The sequence below is a fragment of the Anolis carolinensis genome, chromosome 1 (genome assembly GCF_035594765.1).
Source record: "Anolis carolinensis isolate JA03-04 chromosome 1, rAnoCar3.1.pri, whole genome shotgun sequence".
Taxonomy (NCBI): domain Eukaryota; kingdom Metazoa; phylum Chordata; class Lepidosauria; order Squamata; family Dactyloidae; genus Anolis; species Anolis carolinensis.
Window position 1 is genome coordinate 81236149 of NC_085841.1, and position 20861 is coordinate 81257009.

The window sequence follows — 20861 nt, forward strand, 5'->3', positions numbered from 1 at the left end:
GGAAAATGCAGACCTTGGCGAAGTTGGTCCTGCGCCCAGGCATCTGCTTGCTGACTAGCCCTGATTTCTTGAGCACAGATGGGTCCTGGAGTAGGGGAAGTTGAACCAATGGGAATGGATTTGGTGTTCCCCACCGTGAGCGTGGCAAAGTTCTCGGGTTGTAGCAGTTGGGATTCAGAGGTCTCCTTGCGTCCTGCAGCGTATTCCGGTTTACGTGACAGGGCGTCTGCTTGCTTGGTTTGGGCTGGGGTCACGTAATGGATCTGGAAGTTGAAACGTTCAAAGAATAAAGCCCAACGTTGCTGCCTCTGGTTTAGTTTGCGGGCAGTTCTTAGGTGTTCTAGATTACGATGATCAGTGTGGACTTCAATGGGAAATTTGGCCCCTTCTAGCCAATGTCTCCAAGTTTCAAAAGCTGCCTTTATGGCCAGTAGTTCTTTTTCCCAAATGGTATAATTTTTCTCTGGTGTGGTTAGTTGACGGGAGTAAAAGGCACAGGGATGAAGGTGGTCTCCCACCGGTTGTAAGAGTACAGCCCCAATTGCCACATCCGAGGCGTCCGCTTGCACAACAAAAGGGGTTCCAGGATCTGGGTGCTGTAGAATTGGCTGGGACGTGAATAATTTCTTTAGTTGCTGGAACCCTTTCTCTGCTTGATCAGTCCAGCGGAAGGGCTGTTTTCCACGGATGCAGCTAGTGATTGGGTCAGACCAGTGGGCAAAATCTGGAATGAACTTGCGGTAATAATTCGCGAACCCCAAGAAACGCTGCACCTCTTTCTTGTTAGTTGGCGCCCGCCAGTCCAATACTGCTGAAACCTTGGTTGGATCCATGGAGAGCCCTAAAGGCGAGATGCGGTAACCAAGGAAATCTACCTCTTGTAGATCAAAGGCGCATTTTTCCAGTTTGGCATAAAGTCCATGATCCCGCAATCGTTGTAACACCATTTTGACGTGGTTCTCATGTTCTGATTGTGATCTAGAAAACACCAAAAAATCGTCCAGGTAGATTATCAAGAACCTGTCCAGATAGTCCTGAAAAATGTCATTGACAAAATGCTGGAACGTTGCGGGGGCTCCGCATAAACCGAAATTCATAACTCGGGACTCGAATAATCCGAATTTGGTCTGGAAGGCGGTCTTCCACTCGTCCCCTTCCCTGATGCGAACTAAGTTGTAAGCCCCCCGAAGATCCAGCTTGGTGTAAACCTTGGCTCCTCGAAGCCGATCCAGTAGATCCGAGATTAAGGGCAGGGGATAGCTGTTCCGCTTGGTGATATTGTTCAATGCTCTGTAGTCCACCACCAATCGTAGTTCCCCTGACTTCTTCTTCACAAACATCACTGGAGAGGCGGCTGGGGATTGAGAGGGTCTGATGAATCCCTTGCGAAGGTTTGTCTCTAGGAATTCCCTGAGAGCTTCTTGCTCTGGTTCAGTCAGGGAGTAGAGATGCCCTCGCGGGATCGGGGCCCCCTCCACCAAGTCAATGGCACAGTCATAAGGTCTATGTGGGGGTAATTTCTCGGCTTCTTTCTCATTGAATACATCCCAATACTCGGAGTACTTCTTTGGCAAGGTGATGATGGGCTCGGTGTCTGTGGCATGGCATACCTTGGCTACGAGGCAATGGTTTTGGCAGTACGGTGAAGCAAACTGCAGTTCTCTGTTGGACCAGGAGATGTTAGGGTCGTGGAGAGTCAGCCATGGAATTCCCAAAATCACAGGGAAATGGGGAACCTCGGTAACAAAGAAGGAAATCTCTTCCATATGTTCTCTTATCCACATCCTGGTGGGTTCCGACCATTGACTTACGGGGCCCGTCTTGAGGGGGCGGCCGTCTATGGCTTGCACCACACGGGCATTCTTGAAATCATGATATTGTAATCCCAGAGAGTCGGCATACTCTCTATCAATGAAGTTGTTGGTAGCTCCAGAGTCTATCATGGCGTGGATCATGACGGGTCCCCTTTTTGCTGACCATAATGTGACCACGAGAAGGAACAGGACCCCGGTTGGCGGCTCTTGAATGGATTTTTTGACCGGGTTGGCGAGCCTCTCTACACCCGGTCGTTGGCTTCCCCCGCCGGCTGTGTGCCAGTCGGCTCAGACGTCTTCGTCTCCGTGGAGGACGCCGCCGCAAGCCGGGCGGCAGGCTTCCCCTTGGCTGGGCACTCTCTGGCGAAGTGGCCCCCGTTCCCGCAGTACCAACAGAGGTTTAAGCGTTGACGACGGGCCTTCTCGGCGGCATCTAGTCTGGGACGCACATTGCCCAACTGCATCGGCACCTCCTCGCCTCCTCTGGGGTATGGGGTTGGCGGTGGGGGTCTCCACGCTGGACGTGGCTGAACGCTGGCGGGAGCGGGGGGTTTTGCCCCGGCTCTACTGCCCTGGCCTCGAACCCACTGTTTCCTGTTGGCAATCATGACTTCAGCCCGTAAACATTGATCAATGAGTGTCTCGAGGGTCTGGGGAGGATCCACCTTGGAGATTTCTTCCAGCATTTCAATGTTGAGACCCTCCCGGAATTGTCCTCTGAGGGCTACATCGTTCCAGCCGGTGTTGTGGGCCAACACTCGGAACTCGGCTATATACTGAGACATAGGTCTGTCTCCTTGGAAAAGGCGACGGAGTTTGTGGCCGGCTGCCTCCAAATTGTCCTCGATTCCCCAAGTCTCCTTGAGGTGGTCCAAGAAATGTTGCGCTGATCTTAGGTGTGGAGAGGCTTGGTCGAACAGTGCCGTCGCCCAGTTGGCCGCTGGCCCGTCTAGAAGACTGTAAACCCATGCCACTTTGATGTCTTCTTGGGGAAACTCGGCATCACGGGCCTCTAGATAAGCTTGACATTGGCGACGGAAAACATGAACCTTGGAAGCTTCTCCAGTAAACTTGGTAGGCAACGCCATGGCCGGGAGGCGGATTCCGCGCTCCCGCAAGCCCTTTATTTCTCCATCCTGGGCGTTGAGTCTGTCGCGGATGCGATCCACTTCGTCCTTGCTGATGGTGTAGCTCAGTGGCTGCCCACCGGGCACGGTTCCGGTAGACATTCTGGCCAAGGTTAATTGGTGCTTAGGGTGGCGGAGTCAAACTGTCACGACCCAGGCTACAGAGCACCAATAACCATACGCAGAAGCCAGAATCTATCTAATATCTTTATTAAGGAAATATATAAAGTTAGTAAAAGCAAATGTAAAAGATAGTCCAGAAGCAGACCTTTCAGGAAAGGTCAAAATTAGTCCAAAGAAATAATGTCCAATATGAAATATTAAGGTCCAAAGTTGTAATCCAATAACCGAAACACTCACTTTGCCAAGCAAAGTGAGGGGAGATGACAAGGTCCTTTAGTCCATAAAACTTGAGCGTGGCTAGGAAATAACTTGATCTTGAACGTGGAACAAGGTAACTAAGAACAAGAACAAGGTCCGTGGAATAACTTGATAAATCCGTGGAACAAGGCAAGGATTGATCCTGGGAAACTAGGCAAAGTCCGTAGATCAACAAGGCTGGGAAGCAAGGCGAAGGCTGGATAGCAAGGCAAGGCTTGAGCAGGAGCGAGGCTTGAACCGGAGCGCGCTGTCCAGACACAACTCGCTCCGTAGGCTGACGAATTGACTCCGCGAAGTTGCTACGCGGGCAAAACACCTATATAGAGTCCAACTTTCTCACCAAAGCGGTTCTCTGGGAATCAGAAACGAAAGCTAAACTCTGAGACCAGATGTTAAACTCCTTAAAGATTCTCACGAGAACCAGTGTTAATTGGCAACATTCTTAGCTGCTATCCTCGCACTCCTGCGCGAAGCTGAATCCAAACTTCTCTGTTGTTTACAAAACTCCCGGCGCAAGAACACGGGAGAAGTAGGCTCTGGGGTTGTTTGACATACTTCTGGGGCACAACTTTCTTGCAGGTGTAAGGTTCCCAGATCTGCCTGGGAAAGATCTGGCTGAGAGGAATCCAGTTCAGACTGGGAAGGTAAAAAACCCAAGTTTTCATCTTCATCAGGAATTACAATGTCCTGAGCAGGACTACAAGGCCCATGGTTCATCACAATGGGGAGGAGGAACAAGCATGCATACTGCTGACTGACTCTCCAAAAAGCCCTTTCCTTTCATCCATACTCTTCGATTTTGGTGGCAAGTGACTAGATTGGCAGTTTAGGTTGCAATTCATTAAGCAAGAAATGAAAGAAGCTTAACAATATGCTACAGTAGAGTCTCACTTATCCAACATAAACGGGCCGGCAGAATGTTGGATAAGCGAATATGTTGGATAATAAGGAGGCATTAAGAAAAAGCCTATTAAACATCAAATTAGGTTATGATTTTACAAATGAAGCACCAAAACATCATGTTAGACAACAAATTTGGCAGAAAAAGTAGTTCTATACGCAGTAATGCTATGTAGTAATTACTGTATTTACGAATTTAGCACCAAAATATCACGATATATTGAAAACATTGACTACAAAAATGCGTTGGATAATCCAGAACGTTGGATAAGCGAGTGTTGGATAAGTGAGACTCTACTGTACTTGTTAAATGGTTTTATATTGTCACACCTCTGAGCATACAAACTGAAACTGCAGGTATTTTAATGTTAAGGTCTATCTTTTATGAAATCCCCCTTTAGTCTATGGAGTGTGGTTCCCGTATCAAAAGCAGAGGAATCTTGAAACCAATATGTCAAACTATCCATTAAAAATGATTTGGGCAATATTAATAGCAAGCTCAAGCTCAGACACATTTCCTGGCAGGAGTAAAAGAGCTGTAGTATTAATTCCCACATACCGTGAACATCTTTAATTAGACTGAATATAACACAATATCACAAAGGACTAAGATGGGAACACACAGTAGCATCTCACACAAAATGCAATTTAAAAGATTCCATAAACATCAGCTTTCGCTTCTATTTACCAAAGTACATGATATAAGCTGCTATTTAACTGTATATCTCAAAACATGTTATAAATTAAAAATTCTCCCAAATCACATAACAACTGACAATTTCAGAACAAGACAATAAAAACTTAAAGGCCTAAACAGGCAAAGTTTTCAAAAATGCCAATAGGATGGCATCCAAAAAATGTAAAGTAAGACAGGTGTCTCTGACCATCATCTGCCTTTCTTTATGGAAGAAGAATGGGCGCAGAGTCGGAATACTTTGACTTACGAGGATGCAGAGTATCTAGTTCCCAGGGATTTTTTTTTTAAAAAAATGCTTAATGTCATTTTTATTTTTACAAGATTTGAAAACGATTACAAATAAAAAACATAGCGAAAGTTGAACCATATGAACAATGTAAAGTGTAAAGCTTTAAAAATATTTGGCAAATCCCAAATTCATGATGTAGTTAATGTACTGGAGACAGACAACATATATAATGGCATCAGCCTGAAACCTTTCTTAGCTTGATATATTAACAATAAATGTCACATGAGATCTGTTAGCCTTGTCATTAAACCCTATTTCCCTGGGCCATGTTCCAGTAGTGTCATAGAAAGAAACACTTGCAAAGTACATTAAAATGGTCAAGTTCAGAAGTAAGCAATATATACCTTGTATGTTAATTTGTGAATTAAATATTTCAGCTGCTTTGCTATGTACAAGAGACTAGCTCCTAAACACTTGCTGTTTAGAGCAGGAATAGGCAACCAAATGAAGTGAGAGGGGTGACAATGACTCTCATGGGCTGTCACATACTCTTTTAATTTTTTTCTCTATCTACATTTGATTAAGTCAAAATGCCCATCCCTCCCAACTGAACATATGGCAAAATGTGTCCCATAATGATGATGATAACCCGCTTCTTCATTAAAACCCTATTAAAAGACATACAACAACATATACAGAGTTAAAATATAAGTTAAAATCCACTGATAAAATGCAGATAAAAATTCACAACTTAAATTGACCGGGTAGGTTTGCAGAAGAGATGAGTCTTCAATTGTGTCTTAAATTCTGACAGTTTATCTAGTTGTCACATCTCTTCCAGAAGGTCATGCCATAGTCAACTGATGAAAAAGTTCTCTGGGTGACTGTTGCCAGTCAGGATCTGGTAGGTTGGAGGAGATGCCCTCAAAAAGTCCTAGGTATGCAGGGCAGATTATATGGTAGAAGACAATGTTTTGCACATTTGGGAGTCATGAGTACCTAATGGGCCACTCTGGATTCTTCCTTATTTTTTGTTTTTAACTAGTTAAGAGCTAAATGTTATTTTGATCTTACTGGCAACCAAGCCAGGTTGTTGTTCATTACCCATTGCTCATTTTGGATTACTTTGTTGTCATGGCCATTTGCCTTCATGTCATTTTGACTTTTGGTAACTATAAGGCAAACCTTAGGAGCCCCTGGTGGCACAGCAGATTAAACCGCTGAGCTGCTGAACTTGCTGACCGAAAGGTTGGCGCTTTGAATCCGGGGAGTGGGGTGAGTTTCCGCTATTAGTCCTAATTTCTGCCAGCTGAGCAGTTTGAAAACATGCAAATGTGAGTAGATCAATAGGTACCTCTCTGGCAAGAAGGTAACGGCGCTCCATGCAGTCATATTGGCCACATGACCTTGGAGGAGTCTACGGACAACACCAGCTCTTCGGCTTAGAAATGGAGATGAACACTAACCTCCAAAGTCGGACACGACTAGACAATGTCAGGAGAAGATCTTTACCTTAACCTTTACCTAAGGCAAACCTGTCATGGTGTTTTCTTGGCAAGACTTAGGCTAAAACAATGTGACCTGCCCAAAATCATGAAATAGGTTTCTATAATACCATAATTGAAAAATACATACTGAAAAAGCGGAAGACTTTCAAAACAGACCTAAATGTACTTTCAAAGGTGCTGAAAGGATCTCAGAGTAGAACTGGAATTCACTCCCTGGACTCTGTCTGTTTTATGTAGGTACAAATTTGCCAGCCTCTGCACTGGACTCAATTATTTTCTTTTTGAGGAACAAGGCAAACTTTGAAACTGTGTCAAATGATTTACATATGTGCTTTAAGAACTATGAACTACAGTAGAACATGATGTTCTCTGAGAGAAGCAGCTTGTTTTACAAGACAATTAATTGAAGAAATGAGTTACACATGCTACTATAAAGTTTTGTAAGTCTGAAATGTAATTGGTAAAACTGACAAGAACAACCCTTCAAAATACAACGGAAAGCGTTTTCTGTCTTCATGTGTTATCTCTTCTACCCTCCTTGCCATACTTCCAAAATCAGTAAGGACATATAATGCTACTAACAGAGTCCGCAGATTATTACTTAAAGAGGGACATACAATCACCTGGAAAATCTAAAGCTTTACTCCACAAAAGGAACATTATTGTTATCAACTGCTGTCATGTCAACTTTGAATTAGGGTGACCCTTTGAATAAGAAACCTACAAATTACCTTGTTATCGACAGCCCTGATTTTAGGTCTTTTAAATTCAGGGCCATGGTTACCTTGCTTGAGTTTGTCCATCTTATAATGCAGCCTTCTTATTTTCCAACTACTGTCTACCTTACCAAACATTACCGTCTTTTCTTATGAGTCATGTTTCCTCATGATATGCCCAATATGTCTCAGTTTAATCATTCTAAGTAGACATCAGGCTTGATCTGCTCTAGGACCCATTTATGTGTCTTTTTGGCAGTCCATAATACGGACATTCTACAGCACCACATTTCAAATAAGTTGATTCTCTTCCATTCAGTTTTCTTCACTGTCCAGTTTTCACAATTCTACATAGAAATTCTAAGTCATGGACAATGTTGATACATTTTTAGAATTAAGATTTTATCTAGCACAGGCAGTCCCCAAGTTACGAACAAGATTGGTTCTATAGGTTTGTTCTTAAGCTGAATTTGTTTCTAAGTCGGAACAGGTTCATTTTTAAGTGCAACTCCTGCCAAATACATATTTTGTAGCTTTTGATAGCATAGGGAAGGGTTAACACCCTTCTGGTGTCTGTTCTGCTGTCTGTGTTCCTGTTCAGAAGATTTCACCTCACATTCTGTCCCTGTGATAATTGGATTTTGAAAATTTAGGTTGTTGTGGAAACAAAGATTGGTAGAAAGCTTCAATGGAGACTCCTTCCCCTCATGATAGTAACTCTTCCAGCAGTGGATTTCCCTTCCGAGGGGCAGATTGCTCTTACTTCCTGTTGTCTCAGCCCCGTTCTTAACTATGAGTCATTTATAAGTTAGATGTTTGTAACTCAGGGACTTCCTGTACTTCCATAGTTGCCCCTCAAGTGCAAGACTTTTTCAAATTTCTTGAGTACAACTGCTATTCTAATTTATGAACCAAAGGATAAAAAATAATTCAACTATTCTCTTCATTGTCATTATTTTTGTGTTTTTAAATCTTCAGTTGTAAATTCGCCTTTGTACCTTGTTTTCTTAAATTTATTCAATTACTGTTTCAAGATTTTGGTATTTTCTACTAATAGTGCTGCTACTGTTTTCTAACGTATGTTGACATTATGATCTCTAGTGCATTTTCCTTCTCTGAACCCAGTCTGAACATCTGAAATTTATTATTCTGCATATGGTAAAAGTCTTTCCTGTAAAAATTTGAGCATCACTTTGCATGCATGGGATGATCGGGCATGTCCCCAAGTAAGCCGCCCCAAGTTCCATAGGGGAGATGGAGGTGGAATACAAAAATAAAGTTATTATTATTATTACAATGATCTTCCCTCACTTATCGCTGGGGTTACGTTCCAGGAACACCTGCAATAAGTGAAAATCCGCAAAGTAGGGACACTATACTTATTTTAATATTTATACAATATAGACTATTTTAAGTCTTTATCAACCAATTGTGTGTTGATAAATCGCCTCCTTCTCCTTCCATTGCCGCTTGGGCTCCCTTTTTCTCCCTATGGCTTCTCCTTCACAGATTCTTTGTCAGGGCTTTGATTGTGCTTCTTTTTTGACTTGGGTGATGATTGGAGTTTTTATGAAGGTATCTATCTGTGTGTGTAGGTTTTCTGTAAACTGTGTGGCCCAATTGTTGATTGGGTTTGCAGATGACCAGAACATCTAGAAATGGCAGTTTTCTTTCCTTTTCTTTTTCCATGGTGAATTGGATGTTTGGGTGGATGCTGTTAAGGTGGTCCAGGAACTTGCTGAGTTCTTCCTCTCCATGGCTCCAAATTGTGAAGGTGTCACCTACGTATCTGAACCAAACAGTTGGCTTTTTTGGTGCTGTTTCTAGGGCTTGTTTTTCAAAGTGTTCCATATAGAAATTTGCTACTACTGAGCTGAGAGGGTTCCCCATGGCCACTCCATCTTTCTGTTCATAGAATCCATTGTCCCACTGAAAGTAGCTAGTGGTGAGGCAATGGTGAAACAGGGCTGTGATGTCTTCTGGGAAGTTTTGTTTGATTAGTGTGAGGGTGTCAGCTACCTTGGTAAATAGGGACACCACATCGAAGCTGATCAGGATGTCCTTGGTGCTTAGCTTTAGTTTTATCTTTTTGTCATCTTCCATTTTTATGTATTAATAACTGTACTTGCCCCTCTGCACAAGTTGCTTAACACTTGCATTTAGGAATCTGACTCTATTTAGATTCTCATATGTCCTTAAAGAGGATACATGTTTAAAGGATTCATCTATTATTTTTCTTTGTGGCTACAGATAGTCATTTCTGCATTGTTCCCTGACATCTTCTTTGGCTTTGGTACAAGGTTCTTCTGGCTCTGTTTCAAATAGGTTTAATAGTGTAAATCTTTTCTTTTATATGGTTATTAAATGCTACAGGAATTTGCTTCATGTTGTACTTTGACAAGGTGATTTATTTAGTGTTCTCCTTTAGCCTTCTGGTTGTTTTTTATATTAGCAGCTGGATATTAGCCTCTCTGTATTCTGCTTTCAATCAATTTAGTTGATTTCTAATTGGTAATCAAGTGACATCCATATATACAGTTGTCCCTTGGTTATGCAAAAAAGTGTGTTTGCAATAAACGGTTGTCTTTATAAAATTCAATCATTCTCTTGCTTAATGTCTTGATCCAAGGCCAATTTTTCCAACGATGTTTGATTCTGCTGTTTCTTACTTTTGTATTCCATAACTTTATGATTGTCAACATGTCTTGTTTTGTTGTATAATCAGTTTACTCCTGGATCCCAGCATAGACTCTTTCAATGTTCCTCCTTTTCTGCATCTATCCGTGAAGCATAGACCTGGATCATGGCAATAGTGACTGGTTTTTCCTGTAATCATCTTGTTAATATTTGGTCAGACTTTGAATTGTATCCTCTAGCTTTGGCTACATCTCTCCTTGCTATTAATCCCACCAAATGAGCCTATCCACCTGTAACTTGCTCATTCCAGGTACATATTGCAATGCTCATATGTTCCATTTCTTGTTTTACAATGTCTAGCTTCTCATAAATAATGCCTCAAACATTCCATGTTTCCATAACATATACTGTGCCGTTTTGGACTTCTTTTCATCTCTGCACATGTCAACAGCTGCATGCCTTTGTGTTCAAGCACACCATTAGATACAACTCTGCTCACACTGGTTGTTTGCATTTACCCAATGTCTGGCTGAGTGCATTCTGAACTGGAAGCGTCATGTTTGACCACTACCTCTTGCCTTTACCATGCCTCCTTTTGTGTAGTACTAACACATGTTGGCTCTGGTGCCACTGCTGCTGTCTCTGAAAGATCCTTTACTTGTGTCATCCCCTATTACTGCTGTTGCTCAATAGATATTTCTCACATTTTGACTGGTTTCTAGCAAAAACCTGTCTGAGCTGGGATGTACTACCAGCAGCAGTGTTACCAGCAGTATAGCCTCTTGCTTCCCAGGAGCACACAGTGACACAACAGAAAGGTGGTGCCATGGTTAGTGAATATCTGCCTTCTAATGAAGCATACATCTTAGAATATATATTATTGAGTGCATTCAAATGTTGTTTTACTTATGATGACTCCAAGGTGGTCCTATCACAGTGTTTTCTTGGATATATTTGTTTAGAGGGGATTTGCCTTAGCTGCCCTCTGAACTTGAGATGGTGGTACTTGCCCAATGTTGCTCAATCAGTTTCCATGGCTGAGAAAATCTGATTTCTAGTTGTAGACTAATGTAGTTTAAATATCTAGCTCTACAGTTTATGAGCTATCACAGAAAATGCAAAGTACCTTTGGATCAACATAGCAAAGGAATACAATAATAAAGAATGTGTCCGTCTTAGAAAAAGGACTACCACACAGGGCAGAGACAGAGATGTAATGCTCCTACAAATGTTGCAGCCTAAAAAAGAAAGAAAAAAAGGCTCCTCCTTTCCTGAAAACCTGAAATACATACAGTACTTTAAACTCACACATAGACACTACCTAATAATCACAGACAAGAAATAGCACGTAAGTAAATAAGCAAGAGCTGGCAGAGGGTCAGAGCACTTCACTCCTTCTCTGCACTCTATCCCTGCCAAGAAATTCTCTCAATGCCCATAACTAGACCTAGTAGATTAATTTATATGTTATTAACTACTAAATTATCTTAGCTGGTTTACTTGTAATTCCACAGTTTGCTTACTTACATTACCATTGTAGCACCATTAATGGGCAGCACAATGTAAATCAGTTATTTATTTATTTTTAAAAAGCACAAATACTTTCACATTAATTCCTTTTCCCTTTCCCACAAATCCTCAGTGCCACTAAAAACTAGGTCCAGAGCATTTTCCTGGGTTCTGGATTTTTTTCCAGGGCATGTGAGGGATTGCAATGATTGGGTAATAATAATGTTCTCAATTCTTCTGGCAAAAACACTCTGCTGACCGAACTGATAGAATGTCTGCCCACTGTGAGAGAAAACACTACCAAAATCTTAAAGACAGTAAAGGTGTCTTTTCACTTTTGCCAATTAGGGGAGGGGGGATTCAACCCAGAATTAACCAACAAACAAATGAAACACATCTTCAGACTCCAAGGTGAAAAGTGGCATACATATCTCCGCATTAACGCACTAAACAGGAAACTGATATTTAAAAAGAAAAGGAGGAGAAGATAAAGTAATTCTGTAACAGCTCAAAAAGTTCGTAATGTCCAGAGCAGCTTAGGACAGGGCAGAGAACACTATGCAAGAAACCGAGGAGTGTTTTCCAAAGCAAACTGCGTAATAAGAGGCATCAGTAGTTGAAAGCAAAAAAAGGCAAATATTTCACAGGGCACTCCTAAATACTTAGGTGTGCACAAAACAGCTGTGAGGATTTTGTCCAATATTTATCTTGATGGCTTGAGTCTAGAAAGGTACCAGTGGGAAGGGGATAATACTGGAAAATGCCTTTCCTAGCTCTTCCTTCTTTTTGCAACTCTTCATCCATACAATCCTCTCTTGAACATTGGAAAACAGCCCTGAAAGAAGTGTGACTCAAAAGGATAAAGTACACAGGGGATTACTGAAATTTTGGCAAAGATACCTTCTGCAAGAGTAAAGGTAAAGGTTGAGTCCAGTTGTATCCGACTCTGGGGGTTGGTGCTCATCTCCATTTCTAAGCCGAAGAGCCGGCATTGTCCGTAGACACCTCCAAGGTCATGTGGCCGCCTTGACTGCATGGAGTGCCGTTACCTTCCCGCCGAAGCAGTACCTATTGATCTACTCACATTTGCATGTTTTCGAACTGCTAGGTTGGCAGGAGCTGGAGCTAACAGCAGGCGCTCAATCATAGAATCATAGAATAGTAGAGTTGGAAGAGACCTCATGGGCCATCCAGTCCAATCCCCTGCCAAGTAGCAGGAAATCGCGTTCAAAGCACCCCCGACAGATGGCCATCCAGCCTCTGCTTAAAAGCCTCCAAAGAAGGAGCCTCCACCACAGTCCGGGGGAGAGAGTTCCACTGCCGAACAGCTCTCACAGTGAGGAAGTTCTTCCTGATGTTCAGGTGGATTCTCCTTTCCTGTAGTTTGAAGCCATTGTTCCGCGTCCTAGTCTGCAGGGCAGCAGAAAACAAGCTTGCTCCCTCCTCCCTATGACTTCCCTTCACGTATTTGTACATGGCTATCATGTCTCCTCTTAGCTTTCTCTTCTGCAGGCTAAACATGCCCAGCTCTTTAAGCCGCTCCTCATAGGGCTTGTTCTCCAGACCCTTGATCATTTTAGTTGCCCTCCTCTGGACGCTTTCCAGCTTGTCAACATCTCCCTTCAATTGCGGTGCCCAGAATTGGACACAGTATTCCAGGTGTGGTCTGACCAAGGCAGAATAGAGCATGACTTCCCTGGATCTAGATGCTATACCCCTATTTATGCAGGCCAGAATCCCGTTGGCTTTTTTAGCAGCTGTATCACATTGTAGGCTCATGTTTAACTTGTTGTCCACGAGGACTCCAAGATCTTTTTCACACGTACTGCTGTCGAGCCAGGAGTCCCCCATTCTGTATCTTTGCATTCCATTTTTTCTGCCGAAATGAAGTATCTTGCATTTGTCCCTGTTGAACTTCATTTTGTTAGTTTCGGCCCATCTCTCTAGTCTGTCAAGATCATTTTGAATTCTGCTCCTGTCTTCTGGAGTGTTAGATATCCCTCCCAATTTGGTGTCATCTGCAAACTTGATGATTGTGCCTTCTAACACTTTGTCTAAATCGTTAATAAAGATGTTGAACAAAACCGAGCCCAGGATGGAGCCTTGCGGCACTCCACTCGTGATTTCTTTTCAAGATGAAGAAGATGCATTGGTGAGCACCCTTTGGGTTCGTTCGCTTAGCCAATTACAGATCCACCTAACCATAGTTTTGTCTAGCCCACATTTTACTATTTTGTTTGCCAGAAGGTCGTGGGGGACTTTGTCGAAGACCTCACTGAAATCCAGGTACGCTACATCCACAGCATTCCCTGTATTGACCCAACTTGTAACTCTATCGAAAAAAGAGATCAGATTAGTTTGGCATGACTTGTTTTTGGTAAATCCATGTTGGCTATTAGCAATGACTGCATTTGTTTCTAAATGTTCGCAGACCACTTCCTTAATGATCTTTTCCAGAATCTTGCCTGGTATCAATGTGAGGCTGACTGGACAGTAATTGTTTGGGTCGTTCTTTTTTCCCTTCTTGAAGATAGGGACCACATTCGCCCTCCTCCAATCTGCTGGGACTTCTCCCATTCTCCAAGAACTCTCGAAGATGATTGCCAGTGGTTCTGAAATAACTTCCGCTAGTTCCTTCAATACTCTTGGATGTAGCTGATCTGGCCCTGGGGACTTGAATTCGTTTAGAGAGGCCTGGACAACTTGTTTCCCTATTTGGGGTTGGATTTCCCCCAATCCTTTGTCCATTCCAGGTTGCTGAGGTTGAAGATGGCTTTCTTTTTGTGAGAGGACCGAGGCAAAGAAGGCATTAAGTAGTTCTGCCTTTTCCCTGTCCCTTGTCACCATCACCCCATCTTCTCCTCGCAGAGACCCTATCGCCTCCTTATTCTTCCTTTTTCTACCAACGTAAGCAAAGAAGCCTTTTTTGTTGTTTTTTATGTCCCTAGCAAGCCTGAGCTCATTTTGCGCTTTAGCCTTGCGAACCTTTTCCCTACAGGAGTTGGCTATACGTTTGAATTCTTCTTTGGTGATTTCTCCCCTTTTCCACTTCTTGTACATGTCTCTTTTGAGTCTTAGCCCGGTTAGAAGTTCTTTGGACATCCATTCTGGCTTCTTCGCACTTGTCTTATTTTATTTCTTTGTTGGCACTGTTTGCATTTGCGCCTTGAGTATTTCACTTTTTTAAAACTCCCATCCATCCTTAACTCCCTTGTCTTTTAATATTGGCATCCATGGAATGCCACACAGTAATTCCTTCATTTTTTGGAAGTCAGCTCTCTTAAAGTCAGGAATGTGTGTTTGACTTGTCTTAGTTTCAGCCTTCCTTTGTATGGAAAACTGCAGGAGCACATGGTCACTTGCCCCTAAGGATCCAACCACTTTGACTATATTGATCAGGTCTTCCACATTTGTTAAGATTAGATCAAGAGTAGCCGATCCCCTTGTTGCCTCTTCTACCTTCTGGACCATAAAATTGTCTGCAAAGCAAGTGAAGAATTTGTTTGACTTTGTACTCTTGGCCGAGTTTGTTTTCCAGCAGATATCGGGATAGTTGAAATAGCCCATGACTACTATATCTCTTCTTTATGCCTGTTTGGTCAGCTGTTGACAGAAGGCTTCATCAAGTCCTTCATCCTGACTCAGAGGTCTGTAGTAGACACCCACAACGAGATCTTTTTGAGTCCCGGTTCCCTTGATTCTTATCCAGATGCTTTCAAGCTGGTTTCCCGGATTACAGTCTCGCATTTCTTCTGCAATGTAACTGTTTTTGACATATAAAGCTACTCCCCCTCCTCTCCCCTTTGTTCTATTTCTGTGAAAGAGGTTATAGCCCTCAATGGCTACATTCCAGAGATGGAAGTCATCCCACCAGGTTTCAGTGATGCCTATGACATCGTACATGTGGTGCTGTGCTAAAAGTTGGAGTTCGTCTTGCTTATCCGCACCCGGGATTTGAACCTGGGACCTTTCGATCTGCATGTTCAGCAGCTCAGCGCTTTAACGCACTTCGCCACCGGGGCTCCTAGATAAATGGTATTTTTATAAAATATTAGCAATTACAGAGGTCTAACACTGGAGTAGGATGTTCCTACATTCTTGTACCAATTGAACTTATTTCGAATAATACTTTGTAGCTTGTAATTTAACATATCACAACCCTGCTTTATTGTGTGGTTGACAAATCCTTTGAAGATTTATGGGAGAGGAATGATTTGCAACTCAGAGCATTGAGGTGGTTGTGCATAAGGGGAAATGGCAGAGCAGAAGTTCTGTATAGTATCACAACATTTCAAGTGACAGGAAAACAAAAAAAAATTCAACATCAAAAAGATATGTATTCTGCCTTTAAAAAACCAAAACTTAATAGCCATACCTGAATAGCCTCCACACAGCAAAAGCAGATTACTTAGAAGAACTGAGATATGTTTATTACATTTGTGAAGACAAGATGGGGGAATATGGCAACTCTATCTTTTGATAAACAAATAACAGAGATATGCTGTTAGTGGAAGAGTACCGAAGAGAACATATAATCAAAGTTCAAAGTTCAAATATGTATCAGCTATGATTTTTGATTAAGGTAGAGGAAGCTGTATTATCCCTCATTGTAGTGTGCAGTGTTTAATTATGTTAGAAGCGAATTGAGAACATACTGCAAGTTGCTTCTGATGTGCGAGAATTGGCCATCTACAAAGACATTGCCCAGGGGATGCCCGGATGTGTTATCATCCTGTGGGAGGCTTCTCTCATGTCCCCACATGGGAAGCTGGGGCTGACAGACAGAAGCTCACCCCATAGTGCGTATTTGAACCATCAATCTTCAGGTCAGTTCAGCCGGCACAAGGGTTTATCCCACTGCGCCACTGCGGCTCCTAGTGCACAGTGTTGTTTAGTGTATACTGTTCCTGTACTATATAAAATGTAGAGTTTATGTACAGATCGAGTACCCCTTATCTGAAATGCATAGGATTTCAGATTTTTTTCACGCTTGGAATACTTTTTTTTACGCATGTACATACCCTGTTTCCCCTAAAATAAGACATCCCTAGAAAATAAGACCTAGTAGAGGTTTTGCTGAATTGGTAAATATAAAGCCTCCCCCAAAAGTAAGACCTAGCCAAGTTTTTGTTTGGAAGCATAACCGCCAAACAGAACACCAGAGCATGCAGGATTGGTAAATGTACGTACCATAAGAGTGTTGTACATGGAAATATTGGTAGTAACAAGAAATTCTTGATAGGATTCACAGTTTGTCTGGTTATGCTGGTTTGTGATGACAACTACTGTACAGTATATAATAAATGTTCAATTTTTTGTTCAACAATAAATGTGAATTCTTCTTCATGGAAAAATAAGACATCCCCTGAAAGTAAGTCCTAGAGCATCTTTGGGAGCAAAAAATAATATAAAACACTGTCTTATTTTCGGGGAAACATGGCACCATAGATATTGATGTACATGGAAATAATGATAGTAACAAGAAATTCTTGATAAGATTCACAGTTTGTCTGGTTATGCTGGTTTGTAATGACAACTACTGTACAGTATATAATAAATGTTCATTTTTTGTTCAACAATAAATGTGAATTCTTCTTCATGAAAAAATAAGACATCGCCTGAAAATAAGACCTGGTGCATTTTTGGGAGCAAAAATTAATATAAGACACTGTCTTATTTTCGGGGAAACACGGTAACGAGATAACTTGGAGATGGGACCCAAATTTAAACACAATATTCATTTATGCTCCATACAACCTACTACACATAAATAATTTCATATGCATAAAAATGTGTACACTGAACGATCAGAAAGCAAAGATGTCACTATCTCAGCCACCCATTTGGATAATTTTGGAATATTTTGGAATTTCAGAAAAGGGATGCTCAACCTGTTTTTGTTTGCTGCTCAAGAGACTCCCAACTCATAGAAATACAATGGAGAGCAGCATCATTTCTTTTTGTTTCAGACAAACATCTGAGACATAACTGAGCAAAGCCTGTATTAATTCCCTTAATCTAGGTTTTCCTTAATATTGTTTTTTATACATGAAACTTGCTTTGTGTTAATAAAATTAGGGTACTGTTCCATTATCTGGGTGGAGACCACCATGGGCACTAGAGAGAAAAGGAATGTCCCATTTATGGAGATGGAGGGTGGGTAGGAAGAAAACCATTTCCCCCTTTTTCTGTTATTCCCCCACCCATGTTCCTGTCATGGAACAACCCTCCTTTATGAGTTTGGAAAGGGGGGCATAGCCAACGAAAGTGGGGAAAATAAATGTCCCCCATAAATGGGACAACAGTTCTCTCTCTAGTGCCCCTGGTGGCCTCCGCTCAGATGATAGAACAGTACCAAAATTATAAAACAAACTGAAAAGCCACAAACTGAAATGGGTTTCACCACAAACCCACAGAGGAATTCCCCCCCCCCACCATGTGTCCCACAGGGCTCTTGCCTGTTCAAAGCACATGCCAGTGTCCCCATATGATTTTGAGATTGCCTTGCAATGTTGGGCCAGGAGAAGAGGGAGTGCATCTACACCTGCCATGGGCAAACTTCGGTCCTCCATGTGGACCGAAGTTTACCCATGGCTGATCTACACAGTAGACTTAATGCAGTTTGACACAACTTTGACTGTCATTGCTCAATGGTATTGAATCCTGGGAGCTGTAGTTTGGTGGGGCACCAGCACTCTTGGACAGAGGATAAAAACCTTGTAAAATGACTACTCCAACGACCCTACTTTAACTGCTGAGCAACAATAGTTAAAGTATTGTCAAACTGCATTAAGTCTACAGTGGGCATGGGCAAACTTCGGCCCTTCAGACTTCAACTCACACAATTCCTAATAACCAGTAGGCTGGGTTGCTGTAAGTTTTCCAGGCTGTATGGCCATGTTCCATAAGCATTCTCTCCTGACGTTTCACCTGCATCTATGTAAGCATACTCAGAGGTTGTGAGGTCTGTTGAAAACTAGGCAAGAGATGTTTATATATCTGTGGGAAGTCCAGGGTGAGAGAAATAATTCTTGTCTGTTTGAGGCAAATGTTAATGCAGCAATTGGCCACCTTGATTAGTATTTAATGGCTTGCAGCTTCAAGGATTGGCTGCTTACTGCCAGGGGAGTCTTTTGTTGGGAGGTGTTAGCTGGCCCTGATTGTTTTCTGTCTGGAATTGTCCTTTTTCAGAGTGTTGTTCTTTATTTACTGTCCTGATTTCAGAGTTTTTAAATACTGGTAGCCATATTTTGTTCATTTTCATTACTTCCTCCTTTCTGTTGAAATTGTCCACAAGCTTATGGATTTCAATGGCTTCTCTGTGTAGTCTGACAGGGTAGTTGTTAGAGTGGTCAGGCATTTGTTTTATCAAATAATATGCGGTGTCCAGATTGGTTCATCAAGTGCTCTGCTGTAGGCTGTTAGGAACTGTGGGAGTTGAAGTCCAAAACACCTGGAGGGACGAAGTTTGCCCAAAGCTGATCTACACAATAAACGTAACACAATTTGACACCACTTTCACTGTCACTGCTCAATGCTGTTTAATCCTGGGAGCTGCAGTTTGGTGGGCAGAGGATGAAAACCTTGTAAAACTACTTCCACAACACCACAGTATTGAGCCATGGCAGTTAGTGTCAAACTGCATTAAATCTACAGCAGGCGTGGGCAAACTGGAAGGCCGAAGTTTGCCAATGCTAGGTTTACAGTGTAGATCAGTGGTTCCTAACCTTGGGGCCTCCAGGTGTTTTGGACTTCAGCTCCCACACTTCCAGCAGGTAAACTATCTGGGACTTCTGGGAGTTGAAGTCCAAAACACATGGAAGTCCAAGGATTGGGAACAAGTGGTGCAGATCCACAAGGGTGGGAAGGAATGCGTGCCTTTGTGGAGGGATCTGGAGCAGGGATGCCGCGCCCAGGGACTCACACTGAGAACCTCCCCCGTCCCCCAAACAAGAGAAGCAAGCATGGCGCGCCCCTGAGCATGCGCACTTGATGCGGGAAAGGGGCTCCTGGCATGTGGAGAGGGAGGGGTCCTTTGGCTCCTCCCCCTCCGCGCCTCTCATTCCCGGAGACAGAGACAAGGAAGGGGAGAGGGAGACCGCGAGGGCGTCCCAAGTGGGCGGGGCCCCGCCGGCCGTTGGCACCACTCACTTACAATAGTAGGCCACCACAGGCTCCCGCTTCTCGACCTCCTGCGCAGTTCTCAGGAAGTGCTGGATGGCCTTCAACGGCGGGGGCAGCGGCGGAAGACCCGAGGCCGCCATAGTGCTAGAGGGCTACCCCGAGCTCGGTGTCACTAACTACTACGGATCACAACCGCCTCAGTTGGTATCCTAAGCAGTTCCGCTTCCGGTGCGATGACTGAGGCTCTAGCCCAGCACAACTTAAACGACGCATGCGTAATGAGTCGTGACGGTGAAATACCCAAGACGCGCCAGCAGCGACATCTTGCGGGCGGATGAAGGAAGGACAAGCAGAAGGGGCTGGGCTTGTAGGCTTCCAGGTATAAGGCAGTGTAACTCATTATATGAGTCTGCACTATGCCTGGGCGAATTTCGGCCCTCCAGGTATTTTGGACTTCAACTCCCACAATTCCTAACAGCCCACCGACTGTTAGGTATTGTGGGAGTTGAAGTCCAAATCACCCGGAGAGCCGAAATTCTCCCATGCCTGGGCTGCATTGACCTTATGCATATTCAAACAGCAAGAATTGGCAGTGTTGTATGGGACACAGGAAAATTTCCTTTTACAAGTTGAGTGTTTTTATTCAAAATGCTTGGGGCCAGATGTGTCTTAGATTTTGGAATGCTTGTGCTGGCACATGTCTGCACAATGAGAAATCTTGGAAATAGGACCCAAGTCTAAACACACAATCCCGTTTATATACATCCCATGTATATATATATATCTTATACTCATCACCTGAGGGTAATTTTATACAACATTTTAAATAATTTTGTGTATGAAACAGTTTCAGAAAGCAAAGGTGAGACTCCCCCAGCCATACATACTGTTGTCTGAGTATTTTAGAATTCAGGATTAAGGATGCTCAGAATTAGCTAAGGCAAAAATCTTCCATTTGTGGAAGAAGAAAGATCGAAAAATGTAGTAATAATAATATAATAATAACTTTTTTTTTTTAACCCCACCGCCATCTCCCAATTGGGACTCGGGGTGGCTTACACATGGGGCAAATGCCCTTAGATACAAATACAAATAATCCATCAAAAAAGAAGATAAAAATAAAACAATAAAAGTAACAAAATAGTTAAAACACAATTTCAATAAAACATAATAATATCAAGCAGTGAACTTTCCATAGTGCAATGGGAGTGGTCGGTAT

The 20861-nt window shown here is 42.7% G+C and overlaps 1 protein-coding gene across 2 annotated transcripts in view; it reads right to left on the reverse strand.

Annotated features, from left to right (window-relative positions):
• Window positions 1–19900, reverse strand: part of vta1 (vesicle trafficking 1) — a 55067-nt gene extending 35167 nt beyond the window's left edge. The window contains exon 1 of one of the 2 annotated variants that reach the window (XM_062977984.1): window positions 19674–19900. In XM_062977984.1, coding sequence (XP_062834054.1) covers window positions 19674–19782 — 109 coding nt within the window. In that variant the 5' untranslated portion in view covers window positions 19783–19900. The remainder of the gene's footprint in view (window positions 1–19673) is intronic. The other variant, XM_003215703.4, reaches the window with a different exon arrangement.
• Between the last annotated feature and the right edge of the window lie 961 nt (window positions 19901–20861).